At 37.5% G+C, this 25,516-nt stretch overlaps 1 protein-coding gene and 1 pseudogene across 1 annotated transcript; one reads left to right on the top strand and one right to left on the bottom strand.

The window, feature by feature from the left end:
- The first annotated feature begins 5,424 nt into the window (after positions 1 to 5,424).
- Positions 5,425 to 8,152, top strand: LOC121242420 (annotated as a pseudogene).
- A 472-nt stretch (positions 8,153 to 8,624) lies between these two features.
- On the bottom strand, positions 8,625 to 25,040 carry LOC121242518 (nuclear exosome regulator NRDE2-like). Its single transcript, XM_041140380.1, is given in 11 exon segments — positions 8,625 to 8,898; positions 9,672 to 9,893; positions 10,590 to 10,815; positions 11,557 to 11,896; positions 12,698 to 12,808; positions 16,333 to 16,690; positions 19,497 to 19,662; positions 19,813 to 20,434; positions 23,312 to 23,403; positions 23,406 to 24,061; positions 24,415 to 25,040. Coding segments are annotated over 11 exon segments (3,492 nt in total). The 5' UTR covers positions 24,960 to 25,040; the 3' UTR covers positions 8,625 to 8,744.
- Between the last annotated feature and the right edge of the window lie 476 nt (positions 25,041 to 25,516).

The raw sequence follows: 25,516 nt of genomic DNA, 5'->3' as shown, positions 1-25,516 counted from the left end.
ATTTGAAAAATAAATGCAACTTTGAGGCATGTGGAACATTATCTTTAAGGTGATAATTTCTCCACTCGAAAGAGTTTGCTACTAAGTTACAAGCAGTTCACATCCAGCATACAACAAATTAGTCACCAACTGCAGATAGCAATTTTGAAGTTTTTCCTTCAGAGTTTTTCTACAAAATTGTATAAGTGACTGAAATTACTGGAGAATAGAATATTAAAACTTGTGGATCTCATCTTCTATTTATAGAGAATGAAGTGGCACCATGTGAAAGATTAGTAGTAGTAATACTTTCTATTAAATTAAGTTAACTTTTGAGATAAGTGATGAAATCATACCTCTTGAGCTAGAAAATCTTTCATTTTGTTGGCACAGTCTTTGGTTGTTGAAAAACGTAATATCTTGGAAAGCTGTAAAAATCTGTGAAAGTGTCAATCATATTGCTTACGATGTACTAGCCGAATAGGCATTCTAATGATGCCTAAGGAATGTTGAAGAAAATTGTGCGGATACAATAATCTGGAAAATAAATACGACTTTGAGGCATGTGGAACACTATCTTTAAGGTGATAATTTTTCCACTCGAAAGAGTTTGCTATCGGGTTACAAGCAATTCGCCTCCATGATACAATAAATTAGTCACTAATTGCAGATAGCAATTCTAAATTTTTTCCTTCAAAGTTTCTCTACAAAATTGTTTAAGTGATTGAAAATATGAGAGAATGGAATGTTAAAATTCGTGGGTCTCATCCTCTATTTATAGAGAATGAAGTGACACCATGTGCAAGATAACAACTCTTAACTTGTGACTTTTCAATTGATAGTTACTGGTTTAAAAGTCATGATGTTTCACTTAAAGACCAAGGGACATGCTTAGCCTAGTGGTCAAGCGCCTCCCTTGGGGAAGTGAGGGCACTGGCTTGAATCTCCATATATAAATGCATTTTCAATTAAATTGATTGCAATGCACCCTATCAAAGTGCCTATTCAGCTCGTGTGCAACCACCCAAATGTTGTGACTGTTTGGCCCGTGTGCAAGGCTTGGCCGGCCCAAGCATTGTGTCTGTCCAACACTTAGCTTATTCTACAAAATAAATCAAAGTCCACTTGTGGAGTTTCGAACTTCTATCCTTTTATTTAAAACAATACATTAATACCATTGAACCAATGCATCTCTTTAAGATAGTGGTTCACAAAAATAAATAATAACTCACATTCAGTAAATTCACATATTTAATATCACAATCTATAATAAATATAACAAGGAATGCATCACAATATTAAAGGGGAAACACAGAAATCTCAGCAACTTTGGCCTGTCCGGTGCACTTCTCGATTTCAGTTCTGTGACTACACTTAAACAATGTGAGTTAAAGGAAAATGTAAATACATTCATATAGAGAGGGTAATTTTGTTGCTGGTCAACTTGCAAAAGAAAGTGTTTCAACCACTTACTCTTTGGCTATTCAATTGCCATTGTTGGCTTTGGGGGAGTATAGAATGAATATTTTGGGATTACCTAGATTTAGGCACTATAATTACTAGATGGTTGTAGCTTTTAATTAACGTTGTTATTTAAATGTAGATTTTGATTGTAATTAGCACAATATAGAGATAGAGTTTTTTATCTTAAAGTTTAATTTTGAGATTTTTGTAATCCCCAAGCTTTACTTGTAAAAGATATTCATCTGTCAAAAGTGAGGGTTATGAATAAAATTTGGATACCATCATCTTCTTTAAAAAATATATATATATAAATACATTCACTATATGTTTTTTTTTTCATCCAATATTGTGTTTGCTTTCAATTGTGGTGATTTGCACAATAACATATTAGATGGACACATTCTAGCATTTTTCAAGTCCTCTGCAAATCTGTTACTGTTGTGAGTATCACTACATGCATCATATTGTGTATGTATATATGTGTGTGTGTGTGTGTGTGTGTGTGTGTGTCTAAAGATCAAACTTGAAAACTAACTAGAATATTCCACCTTTTTAATTTTTTCCTTTTTTCAGGAACTTGACAAATAACAAACTCAACGATTCCACACCTGATCCCCCCTTTTCGAAGAACAAGAACCTGAAATTAGTGCAAGTTAAATGAGACTCAAATTCTCAACTATTTTGGTTGGAATTGTTAAAACCTATGAAGTAAAACTATAGCATTATTGTTTATAAATCTCTCTTTGCAGTATTTTTCCTTATCTGTTATGCATGCCTTTCATTATTACTTATCCACTTAAATTCTTTTTTATCGACCTCAGAGCAATAGACCATTGTCCTGATGGAATGCCGTGTCCCCTGCCACCAGCACCAGCACCACCACCAAACAGTTGAAACTTCACCCTCTCCATTGAAGATTCTTTCAACGCCAGTAAATTTATCTGAGGTTCCTTTGCCGCCACTAAATCCAAATGGGACTCTATTGCCATTGAGCCAACTTAAAGCACTCTCAACTGGGTTCTTAGACTCAACATCAAACTAAGAAGTGTTGATGATGTTCGAATTTGGAAGCATACAAACTAATGATGGAAAATTTACTTTGAAGTCAGCTTGGGACGTTCTTAGAGTTCACCATCCTCGTTTTTCTGCATAAAAGTATATTTGGAGCAAGATTTTTCCACCATATAAATTATGGAATAGTGAAGGTAGCTATGGACTTGAATATCTAAAAATGTGGCATAAGGTTAGCTTCAGAATGTAGTTGTGGTTGTGGGGCTATGGAATCTGATTTACATGTTTTTAATGTTTGCCATCTTGGCCTTTACGACTAATTTGAGATTGAAAGATAAGTTGCTCGCTTGGTGGCTGGTTTTTCATGGTTCAAATTAGCTTTAATTATTAGTTCAATTAACTCCACGTTTGATTCTTTGAGAATTGTGGCTAGCTCGAAATTTAGCCAAATATAAAGCTGTGATCAAAGTTGCCTCGTGCATTATTTGGAAAGTTGTGAAATGGTTACAAGATCTTAATTTGATGATTAAACCATCAAAGTGCATTCCAGACATGGTGTTATCTCTACTTGTTGATAATCCATTTATTGAAGACTAAAACACAAAACCTCATATTGGTTTATTGGTTAGATCCTCATACTAGTAGAATAAACCTCAACATTGACTGAGCCTCAAAGGGCAACCCTGGATTTGCTAGTTGTGGTGGAATCTTTCGTGATCACTACATTTATTTCATATATATATGGCTTTTCCATTTACTTGGGAACTGGTATAAATGTTTTTGCAGAACTTTCTACTATAAAAGTTGTCATCTCTTTATGTAATTACCAACTAGGTTTTTTTTTTTATCTCAATGTTGAATCAGATGCTTTGTTGGTAGTTAGTTGGTTTTAAAAGCCCCTCCTTATATGTATGTGAATCTTTGGGAAGATATTCTTGACTTTAGCAAATTTTTGAGTTTTGATATTCAACATATATATATATATATAGAGAAGCAATGGAATGACAAAGGTTTTCTAACCTTGGAGCAACAAGTATTACTTTGTCTTTTTCTTCTACTTTGCAACTGCCACGAAAACTTTATAGCATCTTTATAACCGATAAATCTAGTTTTCCAAACTTTATATGGAAATAGAAGTTTCAATTTTGATATTATAGTCTTGATTTTTGTAAATAGTCATTGTTTTCGTTGCTCACATAACAAAAGCTTAGTATAGGGTTGGGCGGCATGCCTTCGCGTTCGTTTCGCTCTCCCCTGTCCCCCTTGGTCTGACCCTTACCCGCTTGCTATGAGATGTCGAGGGATGGGGCCTAAGCTGGGCCCAAGCCTACGTGGATTTTCACTCGTTCGTCCTGCCTAATATATATATTAAAAAATATTATAATAAAACGACGTAGTTTTGTCTTAGGTTTTATTTTAAAACTCTCTCTCTCTCTCTCTCTCTCTCTCTATCTCTCTCCCCTTTCTCTGTCTATGTTTTGTCCCATACATGGTCGCCGGTCTCTCAAACTCTCTTCCTCTCACCACCGCCCCAGCTCTTGGTCTCTCTCTCTCTCTCTCTCTCTCTCTCTTTCTCTCTATGTGGGCAGTGGGTGGACAGTCCTAGGGGCCAATCCACCTCTCAGCATTCGTACGAGGGCACTTGCCATGAGGGGAGAGCATAGGGTTGCCCGCTTGGGAGGTGCGGGTAGCACTCCTAGCTTAGTATAGAAATTTTTTGAAACCTTGGTTAGGGACATTTGCAACCCCTAGGTTTATTTGTAATATAGTATTCATCCGTCATAAGTGAGTATTATTAATCAAATTGGGATACCATCATCTTTCTAAAAAAAAGCACCCTCAATCAGTGGTAGCAAAAAGAATATTGATCATAAGCTCCCACTCATGCTAAGCCACAGTTCCAATATTCTTTCCTCTCTCTGCTGCTCAGCTACTTTTAGCTATTTTCCCGGCCCATATCGTAGGAAATAGATTAGGAAGCGGAAGTTGGCGAGGTTACTTTATGGCGTTTCATTTGTGCATTTGCTTGTGTATTTTGCATTGATGTCTACATTTTCATTTGTATGAAAGTTTCATGCATATCTGTATTCTTACGTGCATGAATGCAATGAAAGTGTTCTTTTCAGTTAAGTTATAAGTTGAGGAATCTGAAAAGATAGCAATATGTTTGGAAGATGAAGATTATGAATTGATCTAGTTCTGCCTCGACATTAATATTATGAATTCTTTTCTTCTTTTCAGTAGTAGTTATACTGCACAAAATTTTCCGAGCAAGAGTAAAATCAGTTCTACAGTTTGTGAGACAAAAACACACAAGATAAAAAGACCCATATCATATTCCTCTTCATAAACTCTCTCCTCTTTGTTGTTCTTCTGTAATTCTCAGTGACCGATCTTAGTAGCTGTTATCCAAGGCAAAAACACAATAATTAATAGTTTCCCAATCCTATCCTCGATCGAATGTCTATTATCAAGAGTTTTGTTTCATAGTGATCAAGGCCAGCGTGCATGTTATGCCCATGATTGACGGGCCAGTTTGCTTAAGGGTTTGGCTATATATAATCAGGTATTAAATTACTCAATCCATTACTACGTACAGTCCTCCATGGAAATGCGGGATACAAGTTAAAGCTCTAGTATCTTTTAACACATATAATTAGAATCAAAGTGAAGCCAAAATTAGCATGGATATATGCTTCTTATGTCTTATTCAGCAAAAACTGCAATACTAAATCATACTGTGGGATCAACTCGTCAAAAAATCCCTCTTTTTTTTTTCCTCCTCTCTCTCTCTGCAGGTGATATATCCTTCCACCACTGTTTTCAGTATAACTACCTTTTTTCCAGCCAGAGGGGGTGGAGAGTAGCTAGGCTCCACCCTCCCTACCCCTGTGTGACCTTTGCCGGACTCCAAAGATTTTTTTTTTTTTTTTTAGGGTTTTCCTTTAGTTTCTCACCCATAGCATCGAAATGCACCAATCTGGTGCCTACCGGCCTTCTACGACCGTCACGCACCCTATCATTAGATTCTCTAGCTACCGATCTGTTAAACGGCAGAAGAAGAAAATGGACCAAAAGTGCGGCGCATACATCTCACGCGTGGCTCACACTGCATGTGAAACTCACGTGCCGCCGCGCCAAGGGAGGTCTTTTGCCGCCACGTGCGGCAACATTGGGGTCAGCGCTTTGGATCTTTTAGATCCGATCTATACTAACAAGGGTGGCGAGTGAGCTACATGTGCCTCCACAGCCAGTGGCAATCTTTCGTTTGTGATTCGACTCATTTTTCGGTAGTTACTTTTCTATGTTCCTGCTTTCCTTAATCAATAATCAAGATAAAATGGTCGTAAAAGTCTACTTTAGCCAGTCCAGCCCAGCAAAATGCAGCACACAACAATCCACTACGTCTTAGAGCCGTAGTTTTATAGTTTGTTTATCAGACTATGTAAAAACTGCTTCAAGCGGCTTCCCCTTGTAGAAAGTAGGTGGGAGCCAAACTTTTAGTTCCAGATCCCTCTTTTTTTTTTCGCTTGTGCTGTATTTGTTAGTCTTGGAGTGATTCTTGGAGACTCTCAACCCATTGAATCTTATATCTTGTAATCTTTTAGTTTATCTATGATATATTTGCTTGCTTGGGAAAAAAAAAATATATATATATCATACTGAGGAACCCAATTTCTTTTCCCAGCCCAGCCCAGAAAGCCAAAATCTCCACTCCCCCGTATCCTCTCCTTAATTTTAGGAGATCATGTCAGTCAACCTATTAGTCAGGAAAAATCATTCTCCAATCCACATGTCAGTCCACTCCCTATGGCCTTCGACGTATATATTCCTCTTTCAGAGACCAATATCTGCCAAGAAAAGAAAATCCAATAACCAAAGTGCAGCAAACAAATTCTTCAAATCTGCACAACCAAAGTGCAGCAGCCAAACTAACAATCGATATGCATATTGATCAGCAATATCTATAGAACTTGATCACAAGAGGGCAAGAGGTTCTCTTCTTGAAGAAATCGTGTCGTTTTTTCTGTCAACTTTCTGATATACAAAAAGAAGTTTGTGCAGTGTGTATGGGTTATCTTGTCGGGTAACGAATCTTGATTTACAAGTGTCAGCAGTACAACTGGTGGACAAACGGCAAGGGACAGGAACGCATTTCATGAGAATGACACGACAGGAAAAAAGGGATTCCATTAGAATGACACGTCAAATTAACATTCTGCAGATAAAATCTATGCATGCAAATCGATCCTTACTTAGTTAAATGGGACTTTGTCAGCAAGCAGCTTACTCAAAACCCAGAAGGCAAAAACCAGCTCAACGATTCACAGAGAGAGCAGATCAAGTTCAGAAAGAAATAAAAGAAAGCAAAATGGGGAGAGTGGAAGAAGCTCAGTAGCTCACAATGTAAGGGTGTTGGGAAGAGGCGAGAAAATAGTCGTTCTGGGACATGAGTTTGGCACAGATCAGTCTGTGTGGAAGCATCTTGTACCTCACCTCGTCGATGAATATCGTGTCATCCTCTGCGACAATATGGGCGCCGGCACAACAAACCCAGATTACTTTGACTTTGATCGGTATTCGACTCTAGAGGGTTTTGCGTACGATTTGCTTGCTATTTTAGAAGAGGTACAAATTGATTCCTGCATCTTTGTTGGCCATTCAGTCTCTGCCGTGATAGGCTCCATTGCCTCCATCATACGTCCTGATCTCTTCTCGAAGATTCTCATGCTCTCCCCGAGTACCCCAAGGTAGATATACATATATCCTTACCTCTAATATTTTTCTATCATCTCAACTGATACAATATATAATTGGGTTACATACATAATATGATGAGATTTTCAATAATCTTTTTTATATGAATCCCAACATTAAATAGAGTTTATGATGTTGAGATCGGAGAATTCACTATGGTACCTATGTCTAGATGACAACATTATTTCTCAACTTGTAATGCTATAGTATCGCACAATCACTTTGAAAAATAGTGAGATCTATTATTAAAAAATTATTCATATTTATTCATTTTTTTCAAAAAGATTGTACAATGCTTTTACATTCTGCGACTGTTATCATTTCTTTTTCTCAATATATCTTGACCTTAGATAGTTCATGCTAGTTTTTTTTTTTTTGTTTTTGTGTGTGTTTGATCAGTTTGTTGTAACACTGTAAATTTGAGTGAGAGAATGATGAATTTCATCTTAAATTTTTTATTTGTCCTCATGATAGGATGTTGAATGATGTGGATTACTATGGAGGATTCGAGTCGATCAAATATTCGAAGGGGTTCGCTCAAATTACGACTCATGGTGTTCTTGGTTTGCCCCACTGGTTGTGGGGGGAGACATGGACTCGGTGGCTGTCCAAGAGTTCTGCAGTACCCTATTCAATATGAGACCGGACATAACCTTGAGTGTGGCCCGCACCATATTTCTCGACGACACGAGACATATACTAGGCCTCGTCACTGTGTTGCCAGATAATACAAAGCATCAAGGACTTGGCTGTGCCGGTTGCAGTGTCGGAATACTTCCATCGGAATCTTGGCGGCAAGTCAATCATGGAAGTAACGTCCACAGAAGGTCATCTGCCACAGCTTAGCTTGCCGGAGGTTTTGATTCCGGTGCTTCTCAAGCACATTTGTTATGGTATTTCAGAATTGACAGTATGATGTCCTTTTGATGCTTCCTTTTGTTAGTCTTTCGGAGTAATCCTTAGTTGGTACTATATATACACCACATGAATCACTTAGGTCTGGTTGAGTTTTCACAAACCTTTAAAACCATTTCATCTCATCTCAACATCTAAATACCATTCAAATGTAAATATTTTTCAGTTTCAAATATTTAACTTTTTAACTTTTTTCATTTAATCATTACAATTTTCTTAAACTTCCAAATAAAATATAAAAAAAATTCAATTTTTTCAAATTTCAAAACAAAAATAATATTAAAAAATACTGTTATAACCCTCAATTTTATAATTTTTTATTCAATTTTTCTCTCTCATTTCTCAAAATCCCATAAAAATCTTAATTCAAACCATTTCACTACTATTTACAAATTATCTCATTATTATTCACAAATTTATCATCTCATCTGTGTAACTAAACGAGGCCTTAATTTCTTTTTTGGACTTAATTCATGGAGAGATTATACACAAACTCATAATTTTCAAAGGCATTCTGAAAATTGATCATGCAAAATCCATAATTGCACATCTTGAATCCATACAATTTTCTTTTTCAGTTTCATTTCATTTGCTCCTGTTACAAGGCTGGATCCATGTCATTGTACGGGCTCATCTTGCAAAAGGATCTCATAAATGTCAGTCCTCAGATTCAATTCCTTATCCCGCATGACTTCTTGGAGATCCGATAGCTCTTTTGCAGTTAAAATGCTGTTCAACTTGAGAAAACCATCGAGCCATAGCCTTTTAGACCTGACAGTTACATAGAAGAAAACAATTAACAGAAAAGCAAGCAACATGCATATTTAAACTTGCTCTGAAGTTGAGTATATGCTCTTTTATGTGACAGGAGATTTTCAATTCGAAGTATTCATTTGCTGGTGAACTATTTTTCTATTTCGTACCGGGTGTCTGAGAACAGCATCCCGACTAATCCCGGAGATTTGCAGGTGACCTATTATTATAAAGTAAACCAATATATATGGCTAAACCGTGTAATCCTACAGTTGAATAGGGTTTATTTATGTGGATGGGGACTAGGGCTTGCTAGGGATCGTGGTTTTCATATGTAGGCAAACATATTACACCATAGGATGCAGCAGGGTAAGCCCTTATTTGCCCAGAATTTAGGCTGCAAGAAAATATCATTTTTCAAGATGCCTTTGATACAGAAAGACGAATACTGGAAGCGGGAAAAGAGGGTGGGAAAAGAGGGGAAGGGAAAATCCAAAGCCACGAGTAAAGCATTGGTATCTTTAAGAGTGTCATGAGACTTGCAACTCTCAAAAATTCTATATGCAGTCACTTTTGCGTACACCTTGCGCATTCTACTAATATGATTGACTGCAACCTTTTTTTTTAATATAAAATAACTGTTTTGGCCAATCACATCAATAGAGTGCACAAAGAATATGCAAAAGTGACTGAATATAACAGAATTCTGCAACTCTAGCTTACTCTTTTGCTTTAAAAGGGAAGAAAAATGAATTTTGCTGAAAAGGACCATATTAACTCATAATCCTTACCATGGGCAGGCATGGATAGCTCGGAAGAAAATTCGCCTGGCAGCAGAAGGGTTGCAGGCAATATCAATCTCATATGCAATATAGCTACGCCACATTACAACTGAGTTACGCAAGTTATCATTTGCCAGTGCCCTTTCAAACAAACCATGGATCCGATGCTGGGAACTTCCTCTACTCATCTCAAACAACAGAGCAAAAATCCAAACAATCACCGACGGTTTCCTGAGAACATTCGATGATGCCAAAGGAGAGATTAAATAAACATTATGGAATGACATGCAATAAAAGATTGGATCTCGGCAATGCAACATGCATAATGATTAAATTGTGAACTAAATGCATGAATAATTTATTTTCTGATCCATTGGTAAAGGTCTTGGCTTGCGAAGTACACAAGTGCATGAGCTTGAGTCTTGAGAGCAGTCGCTTCATGAAAAAATGACCATACTTGGGCCAGAGTCCCAGACATGTACTCTTATACAGTCTTTATTTGCCAAAAATAATTGGACGGCTTTGAATTTCGATGCCATTAACTTGTATGAATCCCATGGATTGCACATTTAAAAAAGGCTAGTTCCTCCTTAAAAATAGTTTACATTTAAAAAACCATGAAAAAGTTGACAAATAAACTATAATTTAGAAACATAAAAGACTTCTCACTAAAATATGGGAAATATCTTTTTTCTCATTTGTAGTAGGAAATGATGATAAAATAATAATATAATACCAATAGGGATATGGGGCCCCTGGTTGTAATCTCTTGGTCAATAACATATTCAAGCTAAGGAGTTGGGAGGCTTAGAGCTCTAAAATCTTTACATAAATGTATTTTCATAAAATTTTTTAACATATAGCATTAATTGTGAATTTTAAAGAATGACCTAACAATCATAGAGACATATGGATGAAAGTCCTTACTTGTGACAGAAGTTGTCAAACATCAACCGTAGCTTATTGGATGTTGTGTAAATAAGGCCAATCTCCACCAACGCTCCAAAAAGTTCTGGGCTGAAAGGATATATTTGCAGCCCCCGAGAGATCGACTCCCAGACTTTTGATAAGCTTGATTGCTCATGATGTCTCTGAAGCATCCTCACATAATAGTTGAACAAATACTCAAGCTGATAACTGTGGCTTCTTCTTTCTGTAATTTGCAATATTCGTGACAAAGCAACAAGTATAACTTGATAAATTGAATTATAGCGGGACAAAATGTCTAGATCCTTTATATGAATAAATTTAATTCCACCAGTGATGATGACAGTCAATTAAATATGACACCAAACGTTCAGCAAAATCAATCTCATTTTACTTGTGAGAACAGTTGTAATAAAACTAAACATAAGACTAATTATTACTTGTGCTCTGTAGTAGTGCAAGTCAATGTTTTAATCATGCATATTTCAAACTTTTAGTACGAAAAGAGCAAAAACTTTTGCATTATTTCATCTTGCATTTGCTATATGTCCACAGTCCTACTTACTAAGATTTGCAGTATTTGTCCATGCCTCATACTCTGACCCAAAAGGAGTTTCTTTCCATTTGAATCATCGAAACAAAAATCAAACCTTCTCTTTTCCTCGTTACCTCTTTCTCATTCACTTGATTTTAAGCCAAAAAAAATAAAAAATTCCTTCTAGCCCTACCAATAATCACTTGGAGCCAAATCCCGAGGGGAAGTTTTTAACCACAAAATATGGGGTGTCAAAGCATTAATTGCTAAACATGAAGCCGGAACTATGATGAGGAACAAGAAACTGAAAGAAGCAAATGAAGCAACACACCTTTTTAACTCACACCAGAGAAAAACATATATATTTAACTATGAAAGAAAATGATAGAGATTGAAAAGGACGCAATAAAGTGCAAAGCAAACAAAAATAACCTGGAAGCACGATTGCAAAAGCTTGGTCTAACACTTCAATACCAACAGCCCATCCAGAGGTCAACCCCTCAAATGAAGCTGCTGAACATATGAGAGCAATGGACGGATCATCTACAAGACCACGTGCCCAAGCAGATCTTACCATTCTTATTTTATCTTTAAACCCTTGGCGTGCTTTCAGAAGTTGCAAACTTGATGGTTGTCCTTTAAAGGGACTGTATGTTGCACCACTTCCTAAGCACGACAAAATGTGCAGCGCACGAAATGATGAGTCACCACTATTGGCAAGCTCTGCCTCAGCATACCAAAGATAAAGAAGAGGAGCACTAGACCGTAGTTCCTGTTCCATTAAATAAAATAAAGTTAATACAATATCTTATCCTGATAGCTTACACACCAAAAAACCGAGTCATAACTTATGTATAAAATAACTCACAAAATGAAAATCCATGAAAGAAATTCGGATGTCAACTTTAATGTGTAACTTCCAATTTTGCAATGAACAACTAGCACTATCTTAATGTGACATCATAAAGTGAAAAGAATATCCAGATAGAAACAAAATGAAAAATCAATATTTGAGTCATAATTATGAATACACTTGGTTAAGGGGAGAAAAAATATACCAAAGCACCAAATAGGGCAGAGATGTTTTAGAAACAGACCATTAACCAACATGGTCTCCCCCTTAGATAACATATTAGTTAGTTCAAGTCTCATTGGCAGCATTGTGCACAATTTTTGGCCTAGCACAACATGCTATCTTGTAGGCGCATGGCAAATTATCAGTCAAATGCATATAAACAATAGGCTTCAGTCTGATATAATCATCAACTCTATTTACTCAGAATACAGACATGCAAATTAGTAAGAACCTAGAAAAAACATAAGGATAAAAGTCGCGTTCCACGATGTATGTAGCCTAGTGGGAAAACTAGTAGGCAAGACTGGCAAGTACAACCTGTCCAAAACCAGACTTAGTTTGCTATCGATAAATGCATGCTACAAAGATCAGAAAAATAATCTAATTATTCTGCAAACCCAAAAAAGAAAAATCATTTTTTGGCACAACAAAAATTCAGCTTTTGTAGTAGCACGGTAGACTAGAATTTGCCTTCTGCCACAAACACAGAGACCATACCACTGGAAGCCCTTCAATTAATGATAGTGCCATGTCAAACACTCTTCTCGCATGATCAATATTCCCATAAACAGCCTCTCTTCGTGCGTAAACTCCACATAGCAATACATCCTAACCCAACAAAGACCAAAAATTGCCAAATTAATAAATATTGTCACTCACAGATAACCAAAATACTCAAGCAGACCAAGTAAAACCAAATTCCACGTGGCATTATAGACCAACATGATTCTCTCTTTAGAGAATCATACTGAAACTGAAAGAGCATCATACAGCAATCAGTTTCAATTAGACATAGCCACCTCAGTTTGAGTTTTTAACAAAATACAAACAGAAAAAAGGATAATTGTATGCAGCCATCCCACTCTATGATCCAAACTTATATAATTTGTCTTGTACATAAATTAGGATATGAAATTTTTTTTTTTTTTTTTATAAGTAATAATTTTTATTCAAAGAAATAGGCATAAGCCCAAGTACACAGGACGTATACTAAGGAATTTTTTTTTTTTTAATTTTTTTTTTTATAAGTAAACAAGTATTATTGATCAAAGAATGGGCAAAAACTGCCAATTACAAAAGTCATATGCCCTATCTAAGTAGGTGCATTAGAAACTAAGAAATCATGAAGGTCCATGCCATTAAAGTCCACAGCAATGGCCCAAGTACAAAGAGTTCTAAACAAGAAAATTTTTAGCTCCGCCATCAATCTCTCTTTGTCCTCAAACGTCTACTCGTTGCGCTCCTGCCACAAGCACCACATAATACAAATAGGGATCATCTTCCAAACCGCTTTGACCTGTTGCATGCCTCGAATAGAAGTCCAGCACGCCAATGTTTCCACCACGGTCTCCGGCATAACCCACGCTAAGTCCGTTCTTTTGAACACCTCATTCCAGAGAGTCCTGGCTACCTCACAATCTAAAAGAAGATGATTCACTGACTCACCCCCTCTTTTACACATGCAACACCAATATGCAATGATTACCCTCATCTTTCTCAGATTATCCGTGGTAAGAATCTTGCCTAATGAGGCTGTCCACACAAAAAAATGAAGCTTTGGGGGTGCCTTGTGCCGCCAAAGCCTTCTCCAAGGAAACTGTGTATCAGGTTCTTGTGTGAGGGCCTTATAAAAGGAACGGACAGTGAACACCCCACTCCCTGCAGGAATCCACCACATGCCATCTTCATGCTGTATGTTCGGACGAAAGGAATATAAGAGACTATAAAAATCTACAAAACTCTCCATCTCCCAATCCTGTGCCGCCAGGTAGAAATTGATATTCCAGTGAATACGCCCTCCCGAGATTCCCATGACCTCAGCCACTGTGGCATCTTTGGCACTTGCAATCTGGAAAAGTAAAGGAAACAAATCTTGTAGAGCACTATTACCACACCAAACATCCTTCCAAAATCTGATCCTAGAACTTGTACCCAACTGGAACCTAGTATGGTGATGGAAGACCTCCCACCATCTTCTTATATGCTTCCATAGCCTCAATCCATAAGCCCTCTAACTTCTCTAGGTATACAAAGGAAATACCTACACCTTCCAGAAACAAAAAGAAAACTAAAACTAACACTAACACTAGGAAACTAAAACAAATTCAGAAAATTATCCACCATTACATAAGCTTTAGCCCAAAAACCCAAAGTACTCAAGAAAAAATCCCTAAGATCTCCCAAAGAGCGTTCTTTATCTTTGAAGCATCTCTTATTTCTTTCGAGCCATTTGCACCACATAAGACAAGGAGGAATCATCTTCCAAACACTCGCCGCCTTCTTATAGCCCTTCAAACCCTTCCACCCTACCAATAAATCCACCACTTCTCTGGGCATTACCCAATTAAACCTGTCCAGCTCAAAGCCTCATTCCACAAGAATCTTGTCACTTCACAGTGAAGAAATCTTGTCACTTCACAGTGAAGAAAAAGATGATTTATTGATTCTCCATCCCTTTTGCACATAACACACCAATCAGCAATAAACAATCCTCTCCTTCTAAGATTATCAGTTGTCAACATTTTGCCCAAAGAAGCCACCCAACAGAAAAAAGCAACCTTGGAAGGAACTTTCACTTTCCAAATACTTTTCCAAGGGAATACACAACTACTATGGCTTAACAAAATTCTGTAATAAGATGAAACTGAAAACTTAGCATTTCCAGCAGGAATCCACACCATGCTATCCTCTCTTTCTAGCACCAACTTTGAGCTGTAAAGTTTAACCAGCAATGCCTTAACTTCATCCACTTCCCAATCATTAACATCCCTTTTAAAAATAACATTCCATTCAACCTTATTATTACTGCTGCAGAAAGAATCACAAACAGCTGCAATTTGATCCCTTGCAATTCTGAAAAGGGCAGGAAATTCCAGCTTGGGAGCAGTATCCCCCACACCACAGATCATGCCAAAAGAGTATCCTCTTTCCATCTCCCACCTTCAATCTGAAATTATTGGAGAAGGAATCCCATCCTTTTCTAATAAATTTCCATAAACTCACCCCGTAAGCTCCACTAGAACACCAACCTCCCCACAAACTTCCATATTTCACATCTATCACTTCCATATGAAATTATAGCACCCAAATTAAATCATGCCTCTGATATTGCAATGCTTAGACCACAACACTAGGGTGGGATGAGAATTATTTGGTTCATAAAAAAATTAAAAAAGAAAAGAAAAGAAAACTAGGTTCTTATTCTCAGTCCCTGATGCAACAACTTCACGAAATATTAAGAGAGATCATTTAAATACTGAACGAAGTGTGCCTTCCACTTCATTCACATTAATCTTAGCTCCAAGGACATCAAAAAGGGTAAATTTTAGGAAAGTAACTTCTTTTTTTAGTTGAAAGGTTGTTTGGTTCATGAATGCTTAATATGCCTTCAGTTCAAATTTTTGTATTTAGCAATAAACAAAAGCTAACTTGCACAGGAAGTCATAAATGCAAAAGAAAATCAAGTTTACTCTGATTCCTGATGGATTTAGTACAACCATGATCAAATAAGCAAGCATGCAATAGATAACCGATCATTTTGGATAAAAGCTGCCAAGTACTATAGAAAATACATTAATATTACCACAGATAAAAAAAAAATTACACTTTGAGACCACTCTAGCCAACTAAAAAGCAATTTGAGTGATGACCACATAAATAAGATATCGCACAAGACTACAAACATAAACTAAGTATAGAGGCTCACCAGTTGGACTTATATATCAATATTCTAGGCAAATCCATAATAAATCAAGACAGACTATAAAGATACGAAGCAGATGAGAGATATTTGCAAAGCAAAGAATTAGATTTACATTCCTATCACTATTTGGTCTATTTTTCTTACTAGTAAGAGAAAATAATCAAATTTCATAAAGGTCTCAGTTTTGCAATGACACAAAACTTCAAACCCCTTTCTTCAGAAAACAGTTATTGCAATTGATACCTACAGAAATCTCACCAAACAGACCAAAGTACTTCAACCCTTCAGTACTTTGGTATTGCTACAAGTTTTAAAGCAATCCCAATGAAATAATAGCATAGTGGGTGTCAAAACTGAAAAGAAACTGAATTTTTTGTTTTTTATTTACTTTTTTTCTTTTTGCAGATGGATGGAATATAATGATGAATACCTGTCGATCACTTTTTAACAGACCCTTCGCCAGGGTTCGGCACGGGGTATCTGAACTGCTACAAGAATTCATTTTTGTAACAGATAGCTCTTCAGCAACTAAAGCAGCTTCTTCCAGGATGTAATTACGTGGAAAAACACTTAAACAGAGTAAAGTAGCATTGCGAAGAAATTTCATCTTGTCGGTCCTAGGGATCTCATTGGAGCTGCCCAAAAGCACTTCCAAACTGAAACCATTCAAACCGCTCTCTGTTTTGGTTAAAGCATCCTGAACCCATCTCAAAGGCTCTAACATCGAATTTGGCAATGCCTCTAAGCCGAGGATTTTGTCAGTCCAACTAGAACTGTTTGTGCAAATGCTGGCAGGGGAACAAAAATTGAATGTCACTAATTTGTTAATCTAAAGATAAAGAGCATATAGGAAACAGAATACTGACTTCTTTTCAGTTGCATGCATAAGAACACAGAAACCTAGGAAGTCCTCAATTTAATTCTAATTTCCTTTTTTATAAGTAATTTACAAACAGTTAGTGGTGTTTCAACTCACGATCCCAGCCTCCATCTGATTCTTATGCATGGAGAAGGTGACATGTAAAACACTTTTGTTTGCTACTTTATAGGAGCACAGGAATCATTCAAGACAGCATATGATTATCTAAGACCATAGAGCCTTTTCTTCTTATTTTTAGAGTCAATTGTTGCTTTTGTTACAGATGTGAATCACCAAAATCATGAGCAAATGGGCTGAAATATGAAATGATATGAATGAAATTGGGGGGTACCTAGTGAATGGCTGTTCTAGAGGACTGAGGTTTTCATAGACAACTAGAATATTTTCTTGTAAACTCAGTACAGTTCACATCTGAAACAGCTCATCAGATGGACTTCTATAAGTTCTATTACTGAGTGGTTCTGGAGGGTATTAGCAATACTGGTAAGGCTTTGTTTGCTTTGACCTTAAACATTTCCAGGATAATGGTTTATGTAGTTTCCTGCTACTGGTGCAAGTGAAATTGCTAATCCAAGGAAAAACTTCTCATACTCAACAGAAAATCATCCTAAAGAGGCAGAAAACAGGTTACATTTTAATTTCAGCACCAACCCTATACCCCCCTCCACCACCCCCTGGCACACTGTTGCCACCACCACCACCTCTCTCCTCATCCCCGGCTTCCCTGCCACCACCATGACTCATTCACCTCCTTCCTTCACTCTACTGCTTTTCCCACCACAACCACTACTGCCTATGGCTTTTGATGCAACCAAACACTAGAAAATAATTTCTAGCTCTCAATCAAACTACAGAACGCAAATCATTTCCCTTAAATTCTGCTAAATACTCCTTGTTGGTCTAATGTCAAGCTTACCAGGAAATGGATTAAGTGACAAAAAAAAGGATTAAAAAACTATAATATCCTAGACACTTCATCTATTAGAAATTGGAGTGCAACTTATCAAAAGAAAAAATAGAAATTGGTGTGACAAACATTTGAACACAAACAGACTAGTCCACCAATTATAAAAGCGCATGTTAATAAGGGTGACATGCAATTTGAAAGTTAATTAATTGTCTACCATTTGTGTACTTTCACACAGAGCAAGCACTAGTCAAATATAAACATAAATGTAGTGTGTGCTTGCACACATGTGCATGTGTGCAAGTCAAGTGTGTTGTATTTAGATGTGTCCTTTTCAGAATTTCAAAAGATGTGTCTAAATTCCATCTTCATGGTGCCTATTATCATAGCTTACAAATAGATCAGGCACCGCAAAATATAATTAAAACCATCAGTCTACTCCTCTCTTCTTCATTTTCTAATCAACCTATTGAAGACATATAGCAACCAGCAGGAATGTCACTATAGAATCTCTGTCAATACACCCACAATCTACCAATGTGCCAACCACACCACCTAAGTGAAAACAATGTTTATCAAGACTCCTGACAAAAGTTTTCCAACTCCACCTCCAAAAAGACAAACAAAACAAAAGGATTAGCTCAACATGCCAAACTGATTATCTTGTCCACTTTTGAGAAGTAGAACTTGTGACAGCTTGCTTTGTAAATTTCACCAAGAGTTTCCAAGATTTTGGAGGGTTATTTCACAATATATTTCTTCCAATACTAGCCAATCTAGATCATTTGTCCATGGCAATGCAGTCACAAGAATTAAGACTTAATTAATAATTGATATCTGATGAAGGTCTACAACTCATTCTTAGAAGAAATTTTAATTATGGATCAGAGAGTTATTAAATGTCAATAAAGGATGTTGTATGCCATAAAGTAAAATAATTTGTCTCATATTGCTTATCCACCTTCTAAAAAAGTTTTACTCTTGACCACCAACCTGACCTCTCCCTCCTCAAAAGGCCTTTCGAGACGTTCCACAACCTGCGAGTCAAGAACATAAAAAACCAGCCCGTCAAGTCTCGGCCTCCACTCAAATTGTTCCGAAAACAGCTTATCATAATAATTAACAATGTGGTCTGAGATCTCGTTATGGTTGGATGAGACCGCCCCATCTATCAACAGGGTATCTATAGCATTGTTCCGCCTGTGTTTGTTGGCCACTTGGTGAAAAAACTTGGTACATCTATCCCCTTCCTTCAACCATAAAGCTCGTGAATTCTGTTGCCACGATATTTCTTCCAAAAGAGACATCCGTTCAATGTCCGCAATCACTAGGGATTTGCGGGCCCGCTCAGTTTCAGAAAGAAATCTCTCCTCTTCCACACCCTCCAAGCCCTTAAGCTCCTCCATTAGAACAGTTTTCTGACTTTCCACATTACCAAACTCTTGAGTATTCCACTCCTTCAAGTCCCTTTAAAACATGTAACAATCAAACCTGATAAACCCATTTAAACCATTTAACTATGCCAAGTGTTTGTTATTCTAGCTGTTTACCAAAACTAGGGAGCCCTTGTGGGAAATTTTGGCCCATAACAGAAGCATGTATTCTAGTCTAACATATTAGCTAGAAAAGTTCTAAGAACTGGGACAAGAAAGATCATAAGTTACTAAATTCATATGCAAAAATATTTTTTTTTTTCTGGGGAGAACATAAAAACAATAATGGCAAGGAAATAAACAAATACAAATCAAGCCTGAATAGGAACAAAAATAGATGAAGAAAATAGGTCTGGTATACATAAAGAACTTACCATTGAGATATCTTCCCACCAAAGAAATCAATGAATTGGTATACTAGAGATAAGCGAGCCTCTCCTGAGCTTAATGAAAACAAGTACTCACTGACGTCTTCATACAATATAACTCTCAAAAGTTGCTCATCTGCTTCTCTATCAGGTGTCCCATCACTATGATAGCCTGCAGATGTTTCATGGTCAAATTCAATTTCAAAATGAGGCATAATAATCTTAGTGAAGCCCTGTTGCGGTCAGTCTCACAGAACACTAAACACACATAGAAAGGGGGTGTGTGTGTGCGTGTGTGTGAGAGAGAGAGAGAGAGAGAGACCAGATTTCCCACGAACAGGCATCCATTGATCACAGTCCCTTGATGACTCTTCTTCTGACCATCTAGTCCAAGTTGAAGTGTCTTTAACCTCACAACTAGCCTCGGCTTCAACATCAATGCCTAGTTTCTTGAGCAAAGCTTCAGTTTCATCCTCCTGCTCGATATCTTCATTCTCGAATTCCTCTTGAAGCTCCTCATCAGCCAAGCCATTATTGGCTGCATCTCCTAAATTTACAGAACTATCCTTATCTTTGGATAGAGGCTCCAACCAACCTGTCCAACCACCTTTTTCATCATCAGATGAGACCTCTTTGACAATTTTTTGCCTATTCTCCTCCTCTTTTTCTAACCATGTTGACCAACCAAGGGCCCCATCTTCTCCAACTCTGGCACCATCACTATTCCAAAAGTGCTCAAACAGTCTCCTTTTACTCTGCTCAGTCAGGAGTAAAGAAGGAGAAAACAAACTAAACTCGATTTCAGCCTGAAATAAAGCAGTAGACAACTCCAGGTAGCCAGCCTGCCACTCAAACCTGCAAAGACTGAGGAATATATCAACAAGACCAAGTTCTAGCTGAACGGTTGCAGCATCTGGAGAAAGCTTCTCTGCAGATTGGTGAACCTGCAATAAAAAGAGAACACATAAAAAAAAATTAAGAGACCCAAATATGCCCCTAGGAAGTTAAAACTGATGACATGAAAAAACAGAGAAGAAAAACAATGATACTTTAAAATCTCAAGAAATCTAATTCAAAACCTCCTGCATGTTGAGAAAACAATCTATATGCCTCTATAACTTGAAGAATGTAAATTTTTATTAAATGATTGGTAAAATAAAAGGTGGAAAAGGTGGAGCGCAAATTGGCTTTTTGGAAGAGATTGTATTTCTCGAAAGGTGGTAAGCTCACTTTGATTAAAGGTACTCTTTCTAACCTACCCACCTATTTTTTGTCCTTGCTCCCGCTCCCCACAAAGGTTGCTATCCGTATTGAGAAGCTATAACAAGACTTCTTGTGGAGTGGATTGGGGGAAGAGTTCAAATTGCATCTGGTTAATTGGTCAACTGTCTGTACTCCAATTTCCGGAGGTAGATTGGGGATTCGCAACTTGATGAAATTCAATCAAGCCTTGTTGGGTAAATGGGTGTGTAGATACTAACACGAAAGGAGGGGGCCCTATGGAAGCCTGTTATAGATTCACAGTTTGGGGAGGCTTGGGGAGGATGGTACTCGAATGAGATACGCAGCCCATATGGGGTGGGTTTGTGGAAATACATTAGGAGACATTGGGAGATCTTCTGAAGACATGAACATATTGTGGTGGACAACGGCTCTCATGTCAGATTTTGGTATGACAAATAGTGTGGTGAACGAAGCCTCCAAGACACCTTCCCTGCCATTCTTGAGCTCGCACGAAGAAATGATGCAGCGATAGATCTTTTTCAGTGGCTTCCCTTAATGGAATGTTGATTTCATTAGGGCAGCCCAATATTGGGAGTTGGAGACTATCACAGAGTTCTATGCGGCATTGTATTCCGTAAGCATGATTGAGGGTACCATCAATAAGATGAATTGGAGCCCCTCCAAGAAAGGTAGATTCACTGTCAAATCGTTCTACCAAATTCTAATGAGCCCTAGAATGACCATGTTCCCATAGAAGAGTATATGGCAAATGAAAGCTCCTTCAAAAGCAATTTTTTTCATATGGACAAGATCCTCACCACAAATAATTTAAGGAAACACTGGGTAATGGTGTTGGACTAGTGTTGTATGTGTAAGAAGAAAAGTGAATCAGTAGATCATTTGCTTTTACATTGCGAAGTGACCAAGACTATGTGGGATGGTTTTTTTGCAGAATTGGATTGTCATGGGTCATGCCTCTTAGAATGGTAGACTTCCTTGCAAGCTGGAGAGGCCTTCAAGGTAACTCACAAGTGCCAGCCATCTGGAGAATGGTTCCTCTATGTATGTGTTGGTGTATTTGGCGGGAAAGAAATGATAGAAGCTACGAATATCTCGAGAGAACAATGGATGAGCTTAAAGTTTTTTTTTTAAAATCATTGTTCTTATGGGCGGGGGCCATTGTTTGTAATGGGCTAAATGTCCATAATTTTCTCCTTTCGATTGTAAACTCTAACTAGGTGCTTCTCATGTATACTCCCTGTGTACTTGGGCTTTGCCTATTTCTATGAATAAAACTTCTCGATTACCTATAAAAAAAAAGTCTTTCAACACACAAACATATAGGAAGCTGTTTATCAAGCATCACATGAAAGTCTGTTTTAAGTTATTTCATTACCAATATATCGGTGCACCTGATAGTTATGAAGTTAGAATCCTTAGAAAGTATGGGATCTTGCAGACGTTTGAGCAACTAAAATCTGAAATCAAAGTTGCGGAAATTTATAGCAACAGATTGTTTGATACATAGTTGAAAAAAAAATGCTTGGGCAGAAGAATGGTACAGTATAAAAAAGTATGGGATCTTGATGACATTTGAGCAACTCAAATCTGAAATTGCTCAGGCAGAAGAAAATTCGAGCGTAAGCCAAAGAAGATTATTTCATCGGCAATCACACCTAGGTTCGGCATACAGATTTAGATGAATTTTCTGGCACCAAACTCTGATGGACCAAAATGGAAGCATACCAGGGAATGGATCATGCAGATCTGGATAAATTATTTGGTACCTGCAAATTTAGATAACTTTCTGATATCCAAATGCAAAAAAAATGTAAAGATGCATTGTAGCTAGCTTTTGAAAATGGGGCCAATAAAGAATATTAAGCTTACAGCAACATTTTACTTCATGTACAGGCCAACTAATGATCTTAAATGAAGATTGAACCTAATCAGTGTCTGGGCCCTTACATGTGCATAGAGAAGAGCGACACAAGACTTTAATAAAAGACAACTAGGTCAAAAAAGGCTCTGATACCATGTTAGGAACCAATTATTCCAAAAGCTATGATATTATGTCCAACAATGGATATAAGTCACCCATGCATATATAGACATGAATGATCAATGATTAGGGTATGCTTGGGGAATGAGATGAGATGAAAAATCTGTGAATAGTAGTGAAATGATTTGTGAATAGTAGTTGAATAAAAATATTATAAAATTAAAATATTGTTAGAATATAATTTTTTAATATTATATTTGTTTTAGGATTTGAAAAGGTTGAATTGTTTTTTGTATTTTGTTTGGAAGTTTGGGAAAGTGATAATGATTAATTTGAAAAGGTTGTAATGATTAGTTTGAAAGTGTTTGTGTTTAAGCGATGTTTGAGAAGGAGAAGCGATGGAATGAGATGAAAAACATTACCAAACATCCACTAAGTCTAAAATGTAAACTATCCACAACCATCAAGAGGAACCATGTATCCTGGCTCTAATTCTCCAAAAAGTAGAATTAGAGATATAAAAGATAATTGCACTTGTATATATATAAGAAGCACCACTGGGAAAAGATAAACCGGGATACGTTAGAATGAGAACCTGCCTAAAGTGCTTGCTGCGCGCAGTAGATAGAGCCTGGATTGCATGTGCATACATTTTTCTTATGTCTGAAACCTTGAATCTGGAGAACTCCCTTGAACGACATGCAGGAACTCCCTCCACAACTTGTAACTCCCTGGATGCTCTATGAGTATCTTTTCCCATCTACCAATCAAGACATCAGTGCTGTCTCTACTCTGATAAGCCTCCAGAAGACAAAGCAACAAATCTTCATTGTCTGGGTTAAGCTCAGCTGCCTTCTCCAATATGCTAATCTTCTTTTCAAGTGTCTGCAAGCGAGCACCCTTCTGGGGTTGCACAGCTGCAACCCTGTCCTGGAACTCAGCGAAAGCCAACCAGACCTTTTCATTGTGTGGGTGCTCCCTTGTCTGTTTATTGAATTCCCGTGTTTTGCGTAGAACTTCATCTTCCCAAGATTCTTCAATTATTGAAGTTCCTGAGACAGAACTACCATCAAGACCTTCATCATGCGTCTGAATGTCTGATAAAGGAATGAACTCATCCGCTGTGGACTTTTGGGGTGCAAGAAGACGAATGCGCTTTAAGTTCTTATGGCGCTCCAAAGCTGTGTACTTTGCAGACCAATAACGACCAGCAGATACTAGTTTACTATCCAATGAATCAACATCACCGTCTCTATCCAACATTGAAACCTTCTGTTTCCATCGGTACGAAATTTGAAAATCAAGCCCAGATAGCTTCGAAGGTTTGTAGCGAGCAATATCCATTCTGCATTATAAGCAGCCAGTTTGTGAACTTTACCTTCTAAACTAATAACGTCACAGTGGGCCATTCAAAACCACCAGAGTATTTGACAAAACTAAATCTTTATTACTGAAACTTCTTTTGGCGCTTCTGAATTTACATTGCAGAAATTTAAGAAATGAACCTGTGGATTTTTTTACTAGGACCACAGAATCTGTAATTTGCTATAGGATGCTGCTTACAATGCATTCTGGTAGGATATAAATTAGCATTGATGTCTTGAAGGAGGGAAAACAAATCAAATACCGAAAAGCTAAACACAAACACTGAAACCTGCAAATTCTACTGAAATCTGCAAAATATTCGTGGAAGAGTACCTGTAAAGACCGCCGAAAGCCAAATTATCGGGATCCCCGCGTGAATCGAAGTAATAATCTTTGGAAGGATTGGTTTCGGATCCCGCCCAGGCTCGAACATCGGACTTTCTGGCACGGTAATCGTCCAGTCCTCCTCCTCTCTCTTTGGACCTCTTCCTCTTCCGCTTCTTCTTCTTCTTCTTCTCCTTGTTCTCGCTTGCCTTTCTTCTGTCGCGGTCAGACTCGGGGGAAGATTCGAGATACTCGTAGGATGGCGAGGGCTTAGATTCGGGTTGTTTCTCTTGTAGTTTGTCGTATTCTTCTTCTTCCTCCTCCTCTGAGTGTGTTTCTGGCAGGTTAGAAACGGCGTGGTTGATGATGGAGAGGTCTGCGGTGAAGCTGGAGTTGCAGAGCCATTGAGGAACGGTGGAGACGGTTGCTGTGCTTCGCTGAGAGCGAGAGGCGTCTGAGGCAGGAAAGAGAGGGAAGAGAGGGGCTTTTGGTTCTTCATCTGCTGCAGCTGCAGCTGCTGCTGATGATGCTGTTGACGCAGGTCTCTCCTCCATTGTAATTCAAATTGAGACTGTATTCCAGTGACTTTGAGGTGTTTATACGAGTGCTTCGAACACGAATTTTGCAGAAACACTCCCAAATCAATTCATCCATTAAATACAATTTTGACCACCCCAAACTATGACTAATTTTGTAATTGACCCCTACATAATCAAAATTTACATATTATATGTTTAAACTGTCAAAAGATTACAATTTGCATCCTTTTTTAATATTCGGTTTGATACTAACACTTCTAATCTTTTTTCATCTATATTAAGCATCGGGATTTGATCAATATTATTTGCCAATTGTTGATTTTGAAAGGTATGTATACCTTAACACCAGTTTTTATATTTGAACTCCTAAATAAAAAATAAAAAAACTTAGGATAATTTGAATGTACATTCAAGTTTAAACTGGCAATGACACAAGTTTGAGTTGTGCAAGTATCATTACTCTTCAATATTTTTGAGTGCCCTTAAAAATAGTCGGTGATTGATCCAAATGTAAGAGATAACAATACAGTAATAGTTCTTTATTTAGGGTTTGATTCTGCTCAAGTATATAT

The sequence above is a fragment of the Juglans microcarpa x Juglans regia genome, chromosome 8D, assembly GCF_004785595.1.
Source record: "Juglans microcarpa x Juglans regia isolate MS1-56 chromosome 8D, Jm3101_v1.0, whole genome shotgun sequence".
NCBI lineage: Eukaryota > Viridiplantae > Streptophyta > Magnoliopsida > Fagales > Juglandaceae > Juglans > Juglans microcarpa x Juglans regia.
This window is presented reverse-complemented; position numbering and strand designations above follow the sequence as displayed.